The sequence below is a fragment of the Hippocampus bargibanti genome, linkage group LG12, assembly GCF_051943395.1.
Source record: "Hippocampus bargibanti isolate YZ-2025 linkage group LG12, ASM5194339v1, whole genome shotgun sequence".
Classification (NCBI taxonomy): domain Eukaryota; kingdom Metazoa; phylum Chordata; class Actinopteri; order Syngnathiformes; family Syngnathidae; genus Hippocampus; species Hippocampus bargibanti.
This window is the reverse complement of record NC_142745.1, coordinates 8027949-8050412: the sequence shown is the minus strand read 5'-3', so window position 1 is coordinate 8050412 and position 22464 is coordinate 8027949. Positions and strand designations below refer to the sequence as shown.

Genomic DNA, 22464 nt, shown 5'->3' with positions numbered 1-22464 from the left:
ACTGGGGTTGTGTGAGTGAAGTTACGCGTGATACATTCAGGAGTTCTCGGAAAAAAGTTCCCCGCGTCACCAAATTACATTATTGTGATTTTTACGAATATAGTAAAAAAAGGGACTGCACAAGGAAAATGTCAGGGTAATAGTTGTGATTGTTGTTACACAGCTTGTGGGTTATTCGTTGTCATTATCAGCGAAAGTCGAAAATATATGTTTATTTGAATGCGCCCTTCACTACTTCGTGCGTGGTTAATTTAAGGTAAATCTGTAAATCTGTCTTATTCAGATTTGGCGATTCAATTAGAAGACGACAAATACATAAATAAAAGATATGATTATTTTAATTTTAAGCAAACTTTTTTGCTCATTATTTTTCTCCGTTTTGAAGTGTAATAGCCATATATGACCAGTAGAGAGCAGGTAAGGTTTACTTATGTGGTCGTGGGGTGACCTTCATATGCTTACTTCACACTGACCATCGAACGTCACACGTCTTCGTTTTTAATTGCATAAACGTGGATCGCTTGCACAAGCTCAAACAATGAAATATTAATTAATTACATTTTACTACTGATTCGGGCACAATATTTATTTTTGTTCATTGATGTATTTTTTCAAAACTGCTTTTTCTGCACGGAATCAATCACATTTTTGTTTTAGTATTAACCATACATTTACACTGTAACAACATATACATCTGTAAATTCTACATTTTACACTATGGAAGATTGCTTTTTTTTTTTTAATATATTTTTTTGTAGATTTCAATCATTTGGGTTATCCTTACGAATAATCATATCCAATGTATATATTCACACTTGCTTGGTTGTACTGTCTCCGGCCGATGTGATGCAAATACAAATGACTGGAACAAAGAAACAAACAAACAAATGACACTAGTTTTATCATTCCTTTAATACCATTTAAAATTGTAGTGAGGGACACAATACATGTTATTTACATCTCTTTTTAGCCTGTTATGAATTATTGATTCCCCATGTGCTATGATATGTCATTGTCTATGTAAATATATAGTTGCATTTATATTTACTTTTATTTTGCTTTGTTGTACCCTGCATTCTGCAGCCACAATTGGATTCCCAGATGATAACAAAACAATAAACTATGTGACCATATTGCACAAGAAAACGTTACATCATCTGTTGTATATTATAATCTGAAGACTAAAGTAATTAACCCAAATGGACAATCCTCCTTTACTGTGTTGTACTTATTCAATTTTGTGAAAAGCAGGAGAATTATAGTGCAATAAAAACAGATTAGGAGTGATTCATAATATTTTGGTTTAATTGCAGAGTCGCTGTAAACTGGCCCTTTCAGAGTGATTTAGGATTTTTGTGGTCCTTCCTTGGTCCTTGCTCATTTCTACGATCATATTGTCACAGGTCAAAGCTAATTGAGTTTGACAGCTCCAAGAAGGCTTTGGTGGACACGGACATTGTTCTAGAGGGGAAACTGTCATTACCACGCCCTCCTCGTGACAGAAAGGACTGGGGAGAAATTAACTCTGAGGTCCAGCTTGCAGCTATTGTGCACGACCCGGGAAGAGTGAGGGTTGGAGGACAGGCCGCATCTTATAAGAAACGACTGCGCAGGCCGGAGAAGGCCTCATTGTTCTATGGGCAGTTTCAGTTAAGAAGGCACAGAGAATGAATGACCTCCTTCTCAGATACCCTCTTCACTGCAGAATTTCACTTTCTCGTGTCAAGGTGATGTGTGGATATACACATCATGCCACATTGTTTGCTTTGACGTCGTTCTCCCTCACGCTCAGCTGTACCTTTTCCTTTAAGATCGTTTAATGATTTTTTTTTTCCTCCTTTGCATTCTTGCTGCTCTGTCAGTGGAACATTGCATTCCTCTCACCGAATAAGTGCTGTCTCACTCCAATTGAGCAGAGTCAATGTGAATGCCAGTGAATGGAGCAGGCTCAATGGGGGAAAATAAACAATTGCGTTGGTCCATGGGTGCAGCGGGGGAGAGCGGATGAGAGGAAGGGAGAAAGGCCTCCCTAACGTGCTAAGATTCCCATGGATACTTGCTCTTTGCTCCCTTTAAAGGAAGATCTCGTAAACTTCTTCAACAGAGAATTATTTCTCTTTTCTTTCTCTCACTTTTTTTATTAGAGGACAGAAAGGGTGGTCAGCACCAGGGCGGTTGTTTGACATGGGGATGGTGAAGAGGGGGTACACACATACACACGAGCGCTTGCATTCACACACACACACACACACACACACACACACACACACACACACACACACACACACACACACACACACACACACACACACACACACACACACACACACACACACACACACACCCATACACACGCATAAACACACACACACACACACCCACACACACGCATACACACACACACACACACACACACACACACACACACACACACACACACACACACACACACACACACACACAATTTGTTCCCCACTTGTCATGTGCAGCATTTCAGAAAAATAGTCCATTTTCTGTGTGTTAAAAGTTCATGTCTTCGCTGTTTAACTACATCCAAAGTTCCTCCCATACAATGACTAGCAAAGACAGTGTCCACCACTCTCTCACAATACAGCTTCAGCTGTTGTTAAAGTGAATTAGAAACCAATATGTATGTATTGCATTGTATTTTGGACAGCCGCCGTCATTTCAAGCTCATACAACTCCAGACCCATAAAACTTAGGGATTCACTTTTTTTACTTTTTTTTAACTTTTTAACAATGACAAAAACCCTGGCACTGTCGTGGACACATTTTTGCATGTGTGGCAGTGAATGAGTTGAAGAAGAATAAATATGGATAGTCACATTTTTATCCAACAGAAATAATTAAATCAGTGAAAATGAAGCTATAAAACTATACACCAACAAGTCTGTTGTGTTTCCAGCCAAGCATTATTGGTTATGATCAAAAATATTTGTAACACCTCTTATTGTAGTTCAGTGATGTATCTGATGCTGTTATTTGAGTGTCCAAAAGGCAAACATAAACCCTACGTTGCTGCTGACCAGCAGGCCTCTCCTGGCTTCTGTCAAAGCTCCTCATTTAGCTCTCAAGGGCAATCGGCTTCAAATGAAACATGACTCCGCCCTGACTCGAGTGTTTACCAAATAAGGTGAGATACAAAGATAACAATAACTCTATTTTTTTACATATTTCTGGAAACTAAAACTTTAGGAAAATATTCATTGATCTCATACTTTGTAACATAGACTTTTTTGATGGAGGATGTTGATTTGCTATGTGTTTACTTCTTTCTTTCCTTTCCTCTACATTTCATCCCTTTGCTGCTGTGAACTGTAAATTTCTCCACTGAGAGACTAATAAAAGCAATGCACTAATCCAATCCAAGCAGTCACCTGACATCCCCCAAGCATCGCATGTACTCGTACTGTAGTTCTCCTGATGGTTGAGCTCATAAATTGGTGTATGTCAGTGGTTCTTAACCTGTGGGGAATTCCCCATAGAGCCCAAAAGAAAAAGATGTGGGAAAAAAAAGGATTGTTGAATATTCAGACATCTGCTGTAGTTTTTTGCTATTTTCCTGAGAAGCAGTCGAAGTGCATTTTTCTCGTGTAAAGTTTTCTGAAAACTTGACATTTGCATCATCTGAGTTACGACAGTATTTGCTACAGTCTGTTCACTATTCTAAAAAGGGAGATGTGGTAATAGCTGTGATGTTTTTACGTTGAAAGCACCTGACCGGATGTTAAATGACGACTGCTAGAGTGTTCAATAAACTTGCTTGCTCGAAACCGACAATATTATTTAACCACACCACGACAGTGCAGAAAGAGGATCTGAGCAAGTATATCGTACGCTGACTTGGCCCTCGGTATTACATTAATCTGCAAAGACCTGTTCACATTCAGAGATGTTTTAGGACAGGGTTGGGGAGGGGTGAGGGTCAGATGATAGGCTTAGAAACACCTGGGGGACAGTGTTTATCACTCTTAGAAACATTCGGACCAAAGGCAATCGGAGACACGATGACGACATGCTGTTGTGTGATACAAAGGTGTGTGCCAGTGCAGGATTCCAGTATTCGTTGGTTCTCTCTTTCAAAGAAATGAGCAAAAGGAGACCCAGAGGTAGGCTTGATGAATGTTTTGATGGTGGCGTTTTGATAGGGGTAATTTTGAGCTGACAGGGCCCAGGCTCTGCCATGAATCAAAATGTGTCAGCCAGGCGCTGGAGATGGAGAGTCGCTCATTGTGGCTCTGACACCCAAGTGAGGGGCCGAGGCTGCTGGGGGTCAAGTGTGACACCTCATTAGGACGCTGTTGATTTAGTGCGGCCACGGCGCAACAGACCTCCTCCCATGGGGTATACCGAGAGGAAGGGGGCGGGGAGCAGCGAGCACCGGACAGGGAATGGGGGACTATATTGCTCCTCAACGGGTGAGGCCATCATCTGACAACTTGCAAATCACGCACTTTCACCGCCTATACTTCTTAGCCCTTTCTTTGTTTATTTCCTTTTTCTTTTTGAATTCGCACACTCCATCTCAATTTTAACCATTTATTTCATTACATATAGCACAAGTTTCACCCTTGGATTTGTTTTTCATGCGACACAGACCCACACCTGGTCAGCTCCCACCCCCCTCTCTCACCCACCACCTCTCAAAATGAATCCAAGAGCCCCTGACCTGACAGCATAATTCCGACCTTTCACCTTTGATCTTTCGATTTGAAATAGTTTTCTACAACGTCAAGATGATTTCTGACAAGTAGCAGTTGTTGTCACTGGGCTGAAGCTCACAGTGGAGCATTAGATTTTTTAAAAAACAACCCCAGTGGACAAAATGTTATAACAAATTCAACAATCCTGTTTGTTAAATGAACACAAGATGCAGTGAAGCTAACACAAGATGCAGTGAAGTTAAAACACAATTGTTTCAGAAAATGGGAACAGTTCCAACTTGATATGAATCATTTTACCTGCTACAATTGTTTTTCTTCATGATGTTTAATTTGTATCATATCATTTAAACGTTTTAAAATGATGATTTTAAACCAAGCATCTCTGTGGGCTTTATTTGTTTTGTCTTGTATGAACTAACAAAGGACACAATCTTTTGTTCTATCTTTTCATATATTGTTCATTATTTGATGGTTTGAGTAATTCAAACTAAATTCTAACCACATAAAGAAATACTCCAAATGTAAAGTGGACACAGTTTTAAATACGGTATTACCATCGTGCTTATGAAAGGTTTCGGGAAAACATTAAAAATCACAACAATCAATCATACTTATTCTTTGAGACCAAGGCTATTAATTCTTGAATTATTTTTAATTAAAGCACCTTACCTTGCCAGCCAAATACAGGGCAAGTACCTCTTTTTGGATACCTAGCACATGATACAAAGCCAAATACAGTGAGACCTCAACTTACAAACACCTTATCTTACAAACTTTTCATCTTACAAACGTCAAATTTATGAAAATTAAACCTTATAATAAGCACTATTTTCATAATAAACACCCACCATGGCTGGCGGAGTGATCTTCGGCGGAAGCACACGACCAAACAGCACCAGAGGTTAAGTTACCAACAGTCCTTATGGAAGGTGACTCTCCTTCCATAAGCCATCAAAAAGGTAAATAAAACTTTATTTTACAGCACAGTTTATTTCTTTAATTACAATCCTCATGTAATGCGCCTCTCTTTCCAAACAGCAATTCCCTTTGACCTTCGACCTCCAACGCCATTCCATCAAGCCATAAATGACCATCACAAATGTAAATAAAGTGACTTTATGATACAATTCAGTGTATTTCTTTCATTACAATACAATAGCACATTTATTATACATAGAATAATGTATGTTGCGTATAGTTTTAAGGCTTATTTAGTTGAAAAGTATATTTTATGGAAACCTGGGAACGGATTATTCCCATTTTAATGGTTTCCTATGGGAATTTTTTTTTTTAGATACACACTTTTCACCTTACACACTCTGTCTGGGAACCAAGTAAGTTCGTAAATTGAGGTTTTACTGTACAGAACTGACATAATAAAAATATGAATTATTTCAAAAATATATAATGTTTCAAGTATTTAGATATCGTTATTTGTCGGTTTAATAAATAAATCTCCCAGAGCCAAGATGAGTTATGACCGCTCACACTCCACTTTTATTACCTTTGAGATTTCTCTCATTAGTCTGGATAATAACTGTCACTAATTCACGCAATTCTCAGTTGGCTTTTTGAATAGAGCGAGAGGGAGAAAGAGGCAGCAATAGAGACCAGAGAGGCCTGAGAGATTAACTCCAGTGAACTCACTCTGAGAGGCCCAGGAGGAATGGATGAATATTGTTCTAATGCTGGCGAGATGGGGAGATGGAGAATGGGTGTGCGGGTGACGGTACGGGTGCGTGTGAGGGCGGGGTGATGAAACTTTGGGGAGTGGAGGGTTGGTGTGGGGGCGGTGGAGGATCCCCATGTAGTCAGAGAAATGAACTTGATGATCTCGAGGGGGAACGGGGAGAGGATCGCCATTGCTTGCTCCCGACAATCAAAATTAGATTGGCCAGCACTGCGTCAACACAAGACTCAGTTAAGGGATGACATGGGGAGGTAGGGATGGAGCGATGGAGGGAGGGCAAGCCGCCCAAGCTGTCCCCCCCCTCTGTGGGTGCTTGAGAGATGTGCCATGTGAACTATGGAGACCCCACGGTGCCTTTCACTGACTGATCGGCCCTCAAAGAAGTCCGCAAGCCCTCTTTTAATGGCCGCCACTGTAACTGACCACGTTCTATATTTTGTTTCATTTTAAAGCCCAAATGATGAATTATTCGGGCTGCCATGTGGAAGGGCTATGAAGCAGCGACATTATTTGTGACGAATGGAGCGGTACTTCTTTCAGGCCCTCTTACCTAATAGGGACAAACCTTGTAATCAATTAATTCATCATAACCTTTAGTTCGACGTGAATCTCATTGTGGACAGTTCATTCGTCAGGGTGAAGCAGCCAGTTCTGATGATAAAGCTGCCGAATCATTCCTCAAGATCATCAAATGTTTAATGCTGATGAAACCGGCCTTTTTTGGAAAAATATGCCTAACCGGACTTTCATTACACAGGAAGAGAAGTCCGTCCCTGGGCATAAGCCTATGAAAGACCCTAACCCTCCTTTCTACAGTGCTTATGGAATGTGACTCTCCTTTCAAACAGTAACTCCCTCCCTCCCACTCCATTCTCCATCAAGCCATAAACGACCATCACAAAGTTAAATAAAAATTATACAGTACAGTTTATTTCTTTAATTACAATACAATAGTACATTTATTATACACATAATAAGGTATATTTTTGTAGTCATAAGGCTTATTTAGTCGAAAATTGTGTTTTATGGGGACCTAGGAACTAATTATTCTCTTTTGATGGTTTCCTATGGGAAATTAATGTTTGGAAGACACACTTCGCCTTCCACACAATTTCTGGGAACCAATTAAGTTTGTAAGCTGAGGTATCACTGAATCATGTTTCCTTGGGATGGAACCCAATGGGAGCAGGTATACTGAGAACAACATCGGCACCAACATTGAGCCCTGCGGGACACCCCATGACAGACAGGCTGTCGGTGACTCAGAGCAGCCAAGGCGAACACAAAAGGTTCTGTCAAATGTCCGTCTAAGTACATACATACAAACATATCCGTCTAAGTATTGTATCCAATTTATTATTTTGGGTGTTAATAGAAAAAAATATATTTTGAATACGTCTATTGCTTTAAAGGACAACCGACGTCACTTTTTTGTTTCCTAACTGACATCAGAAAAACGTTTTATAGCATCTAAAATACTCAAAACATGCAGTATGATATTTTTATTCAGATGCAAAACACCAATAAAAATGATTTAAAGTGTCCAAAATCTGTAAAAAATTGAGCTGCGAATTGGGTATTTTCAGAAAGTCTCACCCCCAGTTCGTGACGTCACGCCAAGACGTCTTGTATTGCTGGAGAATCAAAACAATGGCTTCAGATTCTGAGAATATGCTTTCTTGTTACACATCCAGTTATGATTATGATAAATAGTTCTGAAGAGGAAAGCATACATATTTGCAATCGCTTAAATAATTTATTCTGTGCCATTTTGAGGCAACATTGGGGGGAAATGTCTCACCCAAAAAGAGGCACAAAATGGCCACCGAGCTCCTGTGAGGAATGAATCAGCCCGTTTCCACAGGGTGATAAATTCCTTACATGGAGCTTGGACGCCCACTTCTGGCTCTTTCTGGTGCAACACGAGGTTTTCAGACCAAACAAGCATTGATGTGATGGATTTTTTTAGGTCACGTACGGACTCGTCACCAACTCAAAAACAAGACTTCCGGAATATTCAACACGCGTCTTAAAACATAAAATATAGCTATATGCGGTGGAATCTTTGTAAAATACGCTCAGTAGAAGTCATTTGAAGCCATTTTACAAATTATGGACACAACTTGTCCGGAGACGTCGGTTGTCCTTTAAATAACAGCAACACAGGTTGGTTGATTGAAAAAATATCAATTATAAAACAAGTTGCTTCAGGTCTCAACTTTTCTTGCTTCATTTGCCACTTGATTTTATTGTCATGTTAGATTCTTCTGTCCAATCCTGCGCGTGTGATCTTTGTTGAACGGTTCCTCTCAGTCGACACACAGCAGTTGGCGAGCCAGACAAAAAGGTGTGACTGATCACTGTCCAGCAATTGTCGCTATTCACTGCTTGCCCCCAATTCACCTTCTTTCTCAACTTTATGGCTAATTGCCATAAAGCTCCTCCCAAACGCTCCCTGCCCCCCTCGCGGCTTTTCTTGAGGGCTTTGTGGCATGTTCAATATTCCCGTTGGACTGTATCGTTTCAGAAGGGCCTTTCTTAGCATCCTTTTATTGAACGCGCTCGGGTCAGAGTTCATGATGTTTGGCCGACGTGAGGCTTTTACGTGCACCGTTGGACCCTTAACATGTCACATCCAACTTGTACGACTCAACTTTATGTGGCAGAAAAACAATAAAAGCATCAATCAATGTCCTCCCTTGTCCATTTAGGGCGGCTCTAAGCGATGATCTTCGCGGCACGTTGATGAACTCGAGAGGCAGGGGACTGTGAATGTTTGTTTATGTCGAGTAAGGATTTGTCAAAAGGTTTATGTCATTGCTGGCATCAGGCTCTCGGAGCTTGTACTGGGTGGTCTTTGTCCGTTTGAATCCGTAAAGGGCTTCGCTCTCACTCTCATTTGTCCCCTCTTGATTCTCTAAATTAGGTTGATGAGAGGCCCTCCTATCAGGTGGCATATTAATTGGGTCAGCCTGGATCTTATATGAAATCCAAATAATGGCAACTCCAACCCCAACACTGAACCTTTGTCCTCTGAACACTCTCTTTCACCAATTAGCCTCACGCTGGATGCGTCGCTTGCCACCTCCGCTGACCGCTACCCTTTTCACGGGTGCACCACGCCACCAGTCGCCCATATTAGCGTGTGCGTGGGACAAGGAACTGGTCAGGGTGGAGGCGAGTGGGCGGGGGAGCACACATCTTTAGACTATTTCAGAGTTTAAAATGAAAATAGAGGTAAGTTGGAGCACGATGTAGAAAGCTTGTTTTAGCAAAAAAAGTCTGACTCAATAGATAATAGAATCAAATAAAAATCACATTTTAAGCAGAGCGACTCACAAGCATTAACAAGCAATGGTTCATCGAACAATGAATACGATTGCAATATGAAAATTAAAACAGTATGCAATTGGCAGATTTTCATTCATTTTAATTTCGATAGATTTTTTTTCTCCTGGTATAAATAGCTTGAATTTTCTGAGTAAAAAATGGCTGGCGTAATTTACAGATTGTGATATCTATTGTAAAAAGATAATGATAGGCTATTCCTAAATTGACTTGGTTTCTTTCACCACATGTTTTAGCTTTTAAAAGTTTCATTTATATGGAACAGTTATTTGATCATATGATACTTGAAACCACGTACAGTGAGACCTCAATTTACGAACTTAATTGGTTCCCAGACAGAGTGTGTAAGGCGAAAAGTGTGTATCTCAAAAATGAATTTCCCATAGGAAGCCATTAAAATGGGAATAATCCGTTCCCGAGTTTCCATAAAATATACTTTTCAACTAAATAAGCCTTAAAACTACACACAACACACCTTATTCTATGTATAATAAATGTGCTATTGTATTGTAATGAAAGAAATACACTGCATTGTATCATAAAGTCACTTTACATTTGTGATGGTCATTTATGGCTTGATGGAATGGCGTTGGAGGTCGAAGGTCAAAGGGAATTGCTGTTTGGAAAGAGAGGCGCATTACATGACGAATGTAATTAAAGAAATAAACTGTGCTGTAAAATAATGTTTTATTTACCTTTTTGATGGTCGTTGATGGCTTATGGAAGGAGAGTCACCTTCCATAAGGACTGTTGGTAACTTAACCTCTGGTGCTGTTCAGTCGTGTGCTTCCGCCGAAGATCACTCCGCCAGCCGTGGTGGGTGTGTATTATGAAAATAGTGCTTATTAGAAGGTTTAATTTTCATAAATTTGACGTTTGTAAGACGAAAAGTTTGTAAGTTGAGGTGTTTGTAAGTTGAGGTCTCACTGTATATTCTTTCTGATCCAATCCTGGGTAAAATGTAAAAAGATTAGCTTTAAATGAAACCAAAATTGGGAGCGAAATGTCTTTTATGATCTCACCCTGGTTTGGCGACATCTGTTTTCCACTTTACAATGGAAACAACACGAGCAGAATTGAACCCATCATTTGGAATTGGACACGCAAAAAAATAAATAAAAATGGAGAACAACATTCCCCCTTTTTTTCTCAACATGATGCAGTTGGCCATTGTAAAGAGACCCATTTTATTTGAGGAGACCAAAGGCAGCAATAAATGCAGTGTCGCAGCAAAGTGAAACATAACACTGCACCGTCCAGAGCTAAAGCTAAAAACAGGAAAAAACGTGTGTTTATTTTTCATGTACGACTCCAAACTCTTGTTGATTGGCACGAAATCATACCAAGGAGTAAACCACCAATCTCATAATCTAAATAAATGATTTATTGTACAAAAGGAAAACGATAATAAACATTAACAAAGGCAAACATATCAATTGAACAGTTATTCATATACACAACCATTAAACTACAATATTGGGGTGATTTTTTTTTAAACTACACAAAGAATGAAAAACATTAGAAGCGGTGAACCTGTCCAAAACATCATAAATGTCAACATGTGGGTTGTTATTTACATAGAGGCTTTTTACTCTCATATATTTCTATGAAACCACTCGCACGCATACCAGTATACAAAGACTACATTTCAAAATGGCTTGAGCAATAATCAGGCCATGGCGAGCGGAGCTAATTTCCATCTTAGCACACATGAGCATCAGTTATTCTGTCAATAAGTCCATCCCAGCCTGAGAGTACGGGGACCCTGTGGTTTTTCTTCTGCTCTTTTGGGGGGCCATGAGGATTCATTTACACATTTCAATCCTTTTTTTGTTAGTTTTAAAAAGCTATCTTTTTCATGCTAAAGTGAGGTAGACAGACTTTGTAATTAATTTTAATAAATATAGACAATTGACCAGTTGAATCTTTTCCAACCACTGCCCCGAACAGCATTTTCTTCCCTTTGAAAAGTTCTAGCATAATTCCTGCGATAACAACACAAGTTACAGCACACAACATGTCGTCCTCTACTTTGGCTAACGATCCCTGGATACTCCTCCCATTCTTACATGGGCGCTTTCCCTTAAAACACACACAAAAGGCAAATCAGACTCTAAAGTCTCGCTAACTTTGTAGTAAAGTAAGTGGGCGGGCCATTTGCAGTTAAAGCATTCTGTATTCGTCAATCCAGACTTTTAGATCACACATGACTTGTCACCCGAGGTTTGGAAAAGAAGGCCTTTCAGGCCGCTGGTACGGGACAGGAAGTCCGGGTTCCAGAATGGAGTGAATGTACAGTTTGTGTGGAATGGACAGGCCCCCGCTTCAGACAAAAGCCAGGACGAGTGTGACGGCATCAACGAGTGATACCCTTGCTAGTTTCTCCTTCGCACGGTTGGATTCCTCGGTAGAAGCTTTGACTACTTTCTTTGAGGCTACACCGTTCAAGCTAGCTTGTGCTTGGTCAAAACACAAAATAACACTTTACCTCCTCATGCCATAGTGCAAAATTTATTGTTGGTAAGGTAGAGTGCCCCTCCAAAAAAAAAAGGTTTTCATATGCCTTTTTTCATTTTAATATATACATATAGCATTTATATATAATAACGTCAGAAGGCTCTTCCTTTTTCCAACAGCATAGTGCTTTCGTTTACAACAAACGGATATCTCTGCTAAGATATCCGTGAGACAAAGACACACTTTGAGCATAATGTACTAATCTCTACTGTATTCAAGCACTAACAATAGCAATTATTCACCATGAGAATGAACTGGGAAAAGGGTGGGTGGGCAGGTGGGGGGGGGGGGGGCGGCAAAATACAGTTTTCTAAATGGCGGTTAGCGGCATGATCTACATTGTCTTTTTTGCCTTGTCTGCTAGGAGTGCCTTTTAATTTGAACGAGGCTTCTTAATGGTCAGTGAAGCAGCTAGCTTGATAACATGCGCTCATGTATTAGAATTACTTGGGCATTTTTGTTGACGTACATCAGGTCAGGATTGATGCTCGGCTTCCCGATCTAGAATTAAGTCTTAACTCATTCATTGCCATTCACAAATTTATTCGGGAATTGAAAATATGACGAATGTGTTCGGGTTATGTTTTTTTCTTGTTTGGGTGCCAATAAAGCGCTGGCCATGACGTCTCAATTTTTTTTTCTTTTCCACAAGGGGGCAGCATTTCTCTTTATTCCATGTTAGTGCTTTGTTAGAGCTTCAGCTGTTGTTAAAGCGCTTTATAAACCAAAGTGGATATATTACAATGTATTTTGGACAGCCGCCCCCATTTCAAGCTCAGATAACTCCAGCCTCATAATAACTTACGAATGAACTCTTTTTTTTCTGATGAAAGAAGAGAGTCTAAGGTTTCTAACGCTGTATTGGATGCTTATGTAGTCATAAAACTCAATATTTTGTGGGTCTTGGAATTCGAGTGACAATGACAAAAACCTTGGCACTGGAGTGGACAAATTTTTGCACGTTTGGCAGTGAACGAGTTAAATTATTCATACCTTTGCCAAATGTTGAATTAAAGTGCAACGTTAGTCGTTGAATGGTTGTCATTAAGTGGCAACAACATCAAGGATGCAAATAATTTAAAGGAAACTTTGAAAATTCATAATATAAACCGTTTTTTTTTTGTTTTGTTTTGTTTTCTCTTGTGTCGTTTGCAGCTAAACAACATCCATTCATCAAATACAAATCCACTTCAACTCAAGACTTGACCAGCATATGAATCATTTTGGCCTTGACTGTACATCTGAAGCTCGAGCAGAACTCGTCATACTTTCCATTCACGCTTCTGCTTTTAGGATTTTTTTTTTTTTACAAGACTCCAAATAAAACAGATCAAAGCAACAGTAAAAAGGGTTTGTAGATATGCAAGAATGTCACACTAAGGTGTTATAGATTAAGGGTTTGGTTTTGGATCTCTTCAAAATCTCTAGACATCTGGAATGAACATTGTACCGGATTTCTCAACCTCTCGTTAACTGTGAATTCCGGTCGAAGTGTTTGCCCCTGTTTTTGTAGATCACTCACGAGGAAGAGTGTTTGTGAACTAAAATGTCTTGAAACTTCAGACTGGAAATGCTTGAGTCTCCTGCCATCTCCATCCACCTTATATGGACATTTCACAAAGATAGCATTATAAACACAACAACAGAAATCAAACATATGTTTGTCTCATTCTCTGAAGCCGCACCATATGTTCACTTAATGAAATATATTTCCATCACTGAGTCACTTTTGTTTTTTTTTTGTTTTTTGTTTTGTTTTGTTTTTTTGATTCCTATTTCACACAGAACTTTCTACAAGTTGAATTTCAGGAAATGGAACCCCTTGTTTTTTTTTTTTTCCAATCTGGTGCCGAGGAATGGTTTTCTGTTGCCAGGGGAGAGCTTCATTCGCATTCAAGGTGGTTTAAGGGAATGGTGAACGCAGCCTAAGAGCAACCACATCGATCTACCACCATCCCAGGAATCTTTCCGTGGATAATCTGCTGCTTATCGTTGAAGTATAACATGTTAATGGGCGACATCTTGGTTGGGGTGCAGCAGGGCCCCGCCGAGCCGCGGGGGTTGGCGTGTTGCACCAGGTGAGTGTGCGGGTATTTCTGCATAAACATATACTCGCACTGGCCCGAACAATAGTTGGCTTTGTAGCGCTTGGGCGCGATGATCCAGTCCCAGCCAAAGGCCTCAAAATCCACTGTCAGAGGGTAACGACAGCAACGGGACTCGGTGGAGTGCTCGTCGCAGTCCAAGCCCAGGTTTCTTCGAGAGCGTTTGGTCGTCTCCAGAACCTTCACTTCCAGGAACGGCTGCTGGAAACAGGGGGGGGGGGGAGGCGAGAGAAAGAGGTGGTTATAAAGTGAGTACTTTTGTATTTGATTCCAAAAGGACTTGGCTTTTTGTTTGTGGGAATACAACCGTTAACGTAAACAAAGAATCCACCCACCCACATATCCATTTTCTGGAGTGTATCGTGCTGTCTTAGAGTAATAGGCAGGGAACACCCTGAACTGGTTGCCAGACAATCGCAGGGCACACAGAAACAAACAAACCTACGGACAATTTGAGTGTTCAATCAGCTTTGCATGCATGTTTTTGTAATGTGGGAGGAAACTGGAGGACCCAGAGAAAACCCACATAGGCATAAGGACAACATGCAAACTCCAATCAGGAAGTGGAATTAAACCCGTTACATGCTAACCAGTCCACCACTGGTTGTTCCACTTTTGAACTTATTTGTATTTCAGCAACTTAGGCTTCCATTTTTTATACATAGCAAAGCGTAAAGCACAGAAATAACTCACATTCTCTAATTTAGAGGAAACTCTTCTTTGGTTTAATTGGTGTTCAGTGTGAGCTATATTGGTGATGGTGGACATAAAAAGTCTGCAGACCCCTGTCAAGTGCCAAGTTGATCTAATGACAACAAATGAGACCAATATAAATCTGTTTTCATTTAAAGCCACATTACACCTTCTACCGGTGAATCATACTTTGTCTTCAATGTCTTCAACTACCAGGTGGACATTTCATTAGGTACACCAGGTGGCAGGTACTTTTATAAAGATATCTAATGTGACTGGTTATTTGGAAGTAAAATCATATGTGACGGTGTCTCTTCCCTCTGTGATTCCAGCTGGACGACAATAAATTTGACATTGACGCATGATGAAGAAGATATAAACTGAAAGGCCAGTGGGGTGAAACCACTTTTCGGCCTTATTGTTAAAAATCTCTAGAAGATGATGTTTTCTTTGCTTATTTGATCTTGCCTTTGTTTTGGATCTTTTGCATTTTTTTTTCTTATTAAGGAATAATAATGAATAGCGCTTTAGCCAAGAAACTAAAGGTGACATCTAAGATGTGACCCAATTTATTTTATTTTTTTTGTTCTTTTGACTTCAAGACGGCGCCGCGAGACTGGCTGCCTTTCCAGTAGCTTATGTATTTTGTTTTTCTACTTTCATTCCTTTCATCACTTTGCTGCTGTGAAATGTAAATTTCTCCACTGTGAGACTAATAAAGGCATATCCAATCCAATCCAATCCAACAACCACTTGGCAATTATTTACAAAACCCAATAGTTTATGTCTGCACTCAATCAAGGGCTAAAGATTTTAAATTGCAGCAACTACTTTTAATTGTTATATCATTTAACAAGACAATTCTGTTTAATCTTAATTGTGCGCCTTTTTTTAACAACAATTGTCATTCATTTGTTCAATGTGAATCTAAACCTCAGTTTTTATATAACGTTTTAGATCAGTTTTTTGTGGTAGCCACTTGGGGGCAGTAAGAACAAGTTACAATCATGCCAGTCAGTCCTTGTACACATACAATACATGTTGATTTAGAATTTAGATAGTGCCTTAAAACAGCACCCGACCAGTACATGTGTACTTTTGTCGAACCTCTATTACTGGGAGGGGTTCAAGAAGCATTCCTTCAGTATTGTCGGTGCGAGACGATAGTTGCTCAACTTGGCATGACAAATGATACAGATATGAAGCTGAATCCCATAACATTTTATGATGCATGTGTATCCATGTGGTACATATTCGTATTTTTGCTGTGTATAGCCAGCATATATTAAAATATTCCAATAACTAAATTGCAGGATGTACTAAGATGACAGTCACACGTTGACGACTGAGTAAATTATTATTGGTCAATGGATGCATGGATGGCTGGAGGGATGGATGCATGGAAGGATGGATGGATGGAGGGAGGGAAGGAGGGGGGGAGGGAGGGAAGGAGGGGGGAGGGAGGGATGGACGGACGGAGTGACAGATGGATGGATGGATGGATGGATGGATGGATGGATGGATGGTGGAAGGGGGGTCGGACAGATGGATGATGGATGGATGGATGGACGGCTGGATGGATGAAAGACTGCTGGATGGATGGTGAATGGATGAACGGATGGACAGACGGACAGACAAATGGACGGACGGATGGTGGATGGACGGCTGGATGAATGATTGATGGATGGATGAACGGATGGGCAGACGGATAGACGCATGGATAGACGGATGGATGTTTCTACTTCCTGATGTTATCTGATTTTGACGGGTCTTACCAATTGTGGTTCCTTTCTCTCTAAACGTCTGCATTATTTTCACAATATATCGAGCTAAACTGCCCAGTGTCGAATAGTTCCTGAGAGATTCATGCGCTAATTCAAAAACATGACAATGATAAAATCTGACATCATCATAATGACGTTGTTATCCTTGTTTGCATTAAATTGAGAGTCGAGAATGCCTCAAATGTGCGTAAAGGGGCCCCACGTCCCTGGGACAGGTCTGAGGGTCCTTACCAGCCCCTCCTCCCCGGGTCGCAGCGAGGTAACGGCCAGGTCATTGCCGCTCTCATCAAAGGCATTGATGTCGATTCCCCAGTTGGTGTGAGGCTGTTTGAACCAGTTCTGCAACACGTGCTTGAAGTCAATACTTTGCCAATGTCCCACTCTGGAGTTCAGCTCGATCTTCAGCGAACGAATGCGGATATGACGGCTGCCCTGGTCCGTCACGGGCTTGAGTCGCAGGATCTGCAGGTAAACGGTGGAAGTCTGCTGCAAAGGACGTAGATACACCCAGAGCTGGGCCTTCAGAACCTTGGTGAACATGAGTTTGGGGCTGAACTTGAAGAAGCAGCAGCTGGGTTTCCCGTTCACCTGCACCAGCGGCTCTGCTGTGAGAAAGAGAACAGTAGTTAATATGTGAAAAATACTTTCACTACTTAAATACTAAAAATAGTTCAATCTGTGGATGTCAAGGCCGCCACTCTATCACGCCATGTCACTTTGCACACCAGTGACAATGCAGTTTTCATCAATCACAAAGGGGGAAAAAAACATTGCAAACACAAAATAAATTGTATTTTACTATTTTACATCGTGCTGGTCCTGAGAAGGAAGACACATTACATATTGTTTTCTAGGTTATTCCGTAACTAATATCTGCTCCAATTTTATGCTGGCAAAACGTGTTGCCATAGAGTGGATAGAGAAAGTCTCCACACCCCTATTCAACAGTAGGTTTTTGTGATGCAAAAAGGGACCAAAATAAAACATTTCAAAATAATTTCCATCATAGTCTAATTTACAACCAGTACTACTGAAATGAATACAAAAAAAAAATCAAGTGTCCACACCCTCTCACTACTGGGAATATGTCAATGCTCAGAATAAACATATTCAGATTCATGTTAAATGAACACACACGTCACCATCGATTGAACTTATCTTGCTGACAACCATTCACACCACTTATGAGGGCACTACTTAGTGGACTGATGCTAACTTTATGACAAACAAAATCAAAGGCGGCTTTAGCATCATGCTCTATTTATAATAGACACTTGCGACATTGTTAAATGTAATTTGGAAGGTGCCGAGGAGGTTATTTTAGAGGTCCAGTGGTTAGCATGTCAACCTCACAGTCCGGAGATCGTGGCTTCGATCTCTGCACTGTGATGGATGGATGGATGGATGGATTTTAGGTGGGTGGATAGATGGATGGGTGGATGGTTGGATGATGGATGGATTGCAGGATGAATGAATGGATGGATGGATTGCAGGATGAATGAATGGGTGGATGGATTTTAGGTGGGTGGATGTATGCGTGGATGGATGGATGAATAATTGGATGATGGATGGATTGTAGGATGAATGGATGGATGGACAGATGAATGGATGGGTGCATGGATGGATGAATGGATGGATGCATGAATGGGTGCATGGATGGATGAATGGATGGATGGATTGATGCATGGTGGATGGATGAATGGATTGTAGGATGAATGGATGGGTGCATGGGTGGATGGATAATGGACAGATTGTAGGTGGGTGGATGGATGGATTTTAGATGGGTGGATAGATGGATGGATGGATGGATGCATGGTGGACGGATAGATGGATGGATGGATGTATTGTGGGTGGATGATGGATGGATTTTGGGTGAATGGATGGATGTATGGATGGATGGCTTTTGAGTGGGTGGATGGATTGATGGATGGATGGATGAATGCCAAATGACATTGTTTTTTCTGAGTTGGCTGTTTTTTGTCAATCATAAGCAAGTCATGTTCCTGGCATTTTCTTTTTGACACATTAGTATTATTTCTTTATATCGTGAAAGACAGTATTGACATTGCAGATCCTTTTACGTGGAAATGATGTTTCTTTTTTTTTCTTTTTTTTTTGATAGAACACTGGAAATGACCCTATACTTTCAGCCAAACAAAATCCTCATTCAAGTAAACTGAGAAAGATACAAGGCATCACTTAGTTCCAATGCTACTGTCCAACCAAGACATCCCAACTCCACCCAAGTTGTTTAACAGCACTGTGACTTCTTACACTTGCCACTCTGAGTGTACTTACACGCCAACAGTTGTGTCAACACGGTCCCCCGCTCAGTGAGTCATCTCACGCCACATGCGCACTGCATGTCAGGACTGCTGACGCACTGACGTATTTGCATCCAATTCAACATTTCTGATTGAATTATTGTATGACTTTTATTTTGTATAAGCCGGGATCTCACTCACAGTTCAGTCACTCATATATTCAAGCAAAGTGATGCAAACGGTCTACAGTATCATTTAGTTACTACCAACCGAGTCGGTTGACCATATGAGGGCTACAAAAACAAATTTGCATATTAAAACAGGAATCTGTGACGGTGGCTAGTGTCCAGATGGTAACCTTAGATTCCCCTGGGTCAGTCAGTTATAATGAAATGGTCTACCCCGACATTACAACGAGCAAAATTACATTTTATTTTTCCTCCTCCCAAGATCAGAAGTCCAGCCTAGTAGCAAATCTACTTTGGCATCGAATTAAGGTGCATGTCAAAGAATGAGGTGTCATTTGAAATAGGCAGATTTATTCCTGTCATGATCCCCTTGCGTTTTTCCGCATTTGGCACCACATGTCAAATGTGCACAGCGGTTCATTTACATAGAGCTTCATCTGATATAATGACACCCATCCATTGCATTCATACATTCATTTCCATGTAAAGTGTTCATTTATTAAGGGAAATTTATTCCGCATCCATCAGGCATAATAATGCGCTAACACACTACAATAGAACATTTTATCCGTCCATTTGAGTTTAAGCATATTTGACACTAATACAAGAAATAAGTGAATAAACTGCCACATACTGTGTGTTTGTTTAGCGATGGACTGTTGTCAGAAAAAGAAAAGATAAATATGCGCATGGACTTGTCAATCATTGCTCAATCGGAGGTTGCTGGGCAACCTGCAAACGCTTCCTGGGTCAAAAGGTTATTTGGCACCTCAGCCTAGTTAAGAAATGAGATCAGGGGTCAAAACTGTCAGCCTCTTTACATCTCAGGGGTGCCGGGGAGGGGTGACACCTAATAGCCAGATTGAGTTTGAAGGTCAAGGTCGACCCTATGGTAATGCTAATACGTCCTTTCTTCGCAACACGCCTTTTCAATGATGAAACATTGGAAATCGGCGGTGCACAAGTGAGCCCAATAGGCCTCCCATTTGTTTTTGTTTTGATTAGGGCGGAGACAAAAGTCCAAAACTGTCATGGGCAAACCATTGGAGAACGCTTACGGAAAAAAAGAGACTCAATAAGGGTCATAATTACATTACGGCCACTCATTGAGTGATATGAACTCACTGAATTACGGATGGACTGTCCATTAGAAGAGTTGAATAAGGGCCAAGCCGAGGGACAGACGTAATCCTTCAGCCTGTATGTCCAGGCCGAGTCATTAGTGGGTGGAAATAATACAGTGTCTCACGCTGGGCAAACAATATGTTCCTTTTTGGTGGGTCACCGAGGTCACCGTAATTAACGTGTTTGCTCATCAGCACAGCGCTGCGAATGAATGATTCCAGGGTTTGCTTGGGGGTTTACTTAACGATGACGAGTTGTTGTTTTGGATCGATGAAGGCGGCAACAGTTTGCTTTTGTTCAAAGCAAACAAGGCGCCTAACACTGCAAAGGCGTGATGGCTGTTTTTTTTTTTTTTTTTTTAGTTATTCTCCAGGAGGAGTAACCCGAGAAGCACAAGTCAATTAGTTGGGACCTTTATTAAACACACATGCCCGACATATGAGCAATGTCACGTCAAACAATGACTTCATTGATGAATTCAATTTGTTGGCTTTATAGATCCTGTAACTGCTCTGGTAGGAGGAGAAGAAGGTGGAGGAGGAGGAGGAAAGCCTCCAGCTTTATTACGCAGCAGATTATGGCAGTGTTTCACTTGGGGAAAGGGAGTTTTGCTTGTAAAGCACAAAAATAAAAAAGAGTGGGAGACCTGAACGCCTTCAAGCTTTGTTCCTGATGCCAAAGCGAAGAGCATCAAAGTTTCATTTCCCAAATTGTATTCCATATTTTTATATTTTACGTTGATTTGAATCAAACTAATTGTATAATGTGAGATACATGTTTGCATTGAGTATCACACTAACAAGGGAACACTTCACTAAAAGCCAATCAACTAATAACACATATCAAAAATAATATCTGTTGATTTGGCAATTTTGGAGGCCAAAAATGCAATTCTTTTCAAAACAGCTAAAACGGCTACACTATTGTGGTCTCAATGTGACTGCCACATTTTTTCACCCAATTTCCCAAGCTGACAAATGTCAGCAAGTGGATATCTGTTTTAAAGATGTGAACAACAACAAGATGGCCGTGATGACGGAGTGTAGAGGAACCCAGAAGAATCCTGAGTGCTGTGTGAACTCATTCACTACCACACGATGTGCAAAAATGTGTCCACTCCAGTGCCAGGGCGACAGAATACAGGTAACATCCGACATACGACCAGCTCGATTTACGACCACCCATACTTACAACCATGACCCTATTTTTTTATTTTAATACTACGCCTGGCACCGCAACGCGCAAGCAGGCCAGCAACACGTAGGACAATTTTGGCCAGGCAGCCAGTATCTCACTCTCGCACAGAAATCAACCGTGTAATGGCACCAGAGGGGGATTTTGCATTTCATTTAGCCTCCGAGTCTGTATTCAACATTTTGAATGGATTTCGACTTATGACTATTTCGACTTACGACCATTTGGTCGGAACGGAACTCGGTCGTAAGACATATGTTACCTGTATTGAGTTTTAGGACTACATAAGTATTCAATACAGCGTAAGAAACCTTAGAGTCTCTTCTTTTATCAGAAAAAAAGAGTTCATTATATTGGTCTGGAGTTATATGAGCGTAAAATCAGAATCAGAATCAGAATCATCTTTATTGCCAAGTATGTACAACACACAAGGAATTTGTTTCCGGTCAAACACGCTGCACTAGTATCATCATCAAAATAAAATGAGGGTGGCTGTCCAAAATATAATGCAATACATAGATATGGGTTGATATAGCGCCTTAACAAAAGCTGAAGCTGGAACAATTAATAATAACAATTATAATACATTTCATTTTTAAGCGCCTTTGAAAACTCTCAAGATCACTTTACAATCACAGGTTTTTCTGCGGGTGAGCAGCAGCAGCCACATACACCAGTGTTCACTCAACCCGGAATAACTCAAATAGATAGAAGGCCAGCTATCTAACTAATAGATAGCTAATAGATTGCTAATAGATAGCTAATATATAGCCAGCTAGAAAGCTAGCCAGCTAAATAGCTAATAGATAGCTAGTTAGATAGCAACCGCCCAGCGACAGGGCAAATAGATAGCAAATAGCTAGCTAGCCTG

General features: G+C 40.6%; 1 protein-coding gene across 2 annotated transcripts in view; it reads right to left on the bottom strand.

Moving 5' to 3' along the window:
• Positions 1-10925: 10925 nt before the first annotated feature.
• gdf11 (growth differentiation factor 11) overlaps positions 10926-22464 on the bottom strand; it is a 24496-nt gene continuing 12957 nt past the window's right edge. Inside the window, exons 2-3 of one of the 2 annotated variants that reach the window (XM_089011145.1) lie at positions 17054-17427; positions 10926-14546 (exon numbers count right to left, since the gene is read on the bottom strand). In XM_089011145.1, the coding sequence (XP_088867271.1) occupies positions 14166-14546; positions 17054-17427 (755 nt within the window). In that variant the 3' untranslated portion in view covers positions 10926-14165. The remainder of the gene's footprint in view (positions 14547-17053; positions 17428-22464) is intronic. The other variant, XM_089011146.1, reaches the window with a different exon arrangement.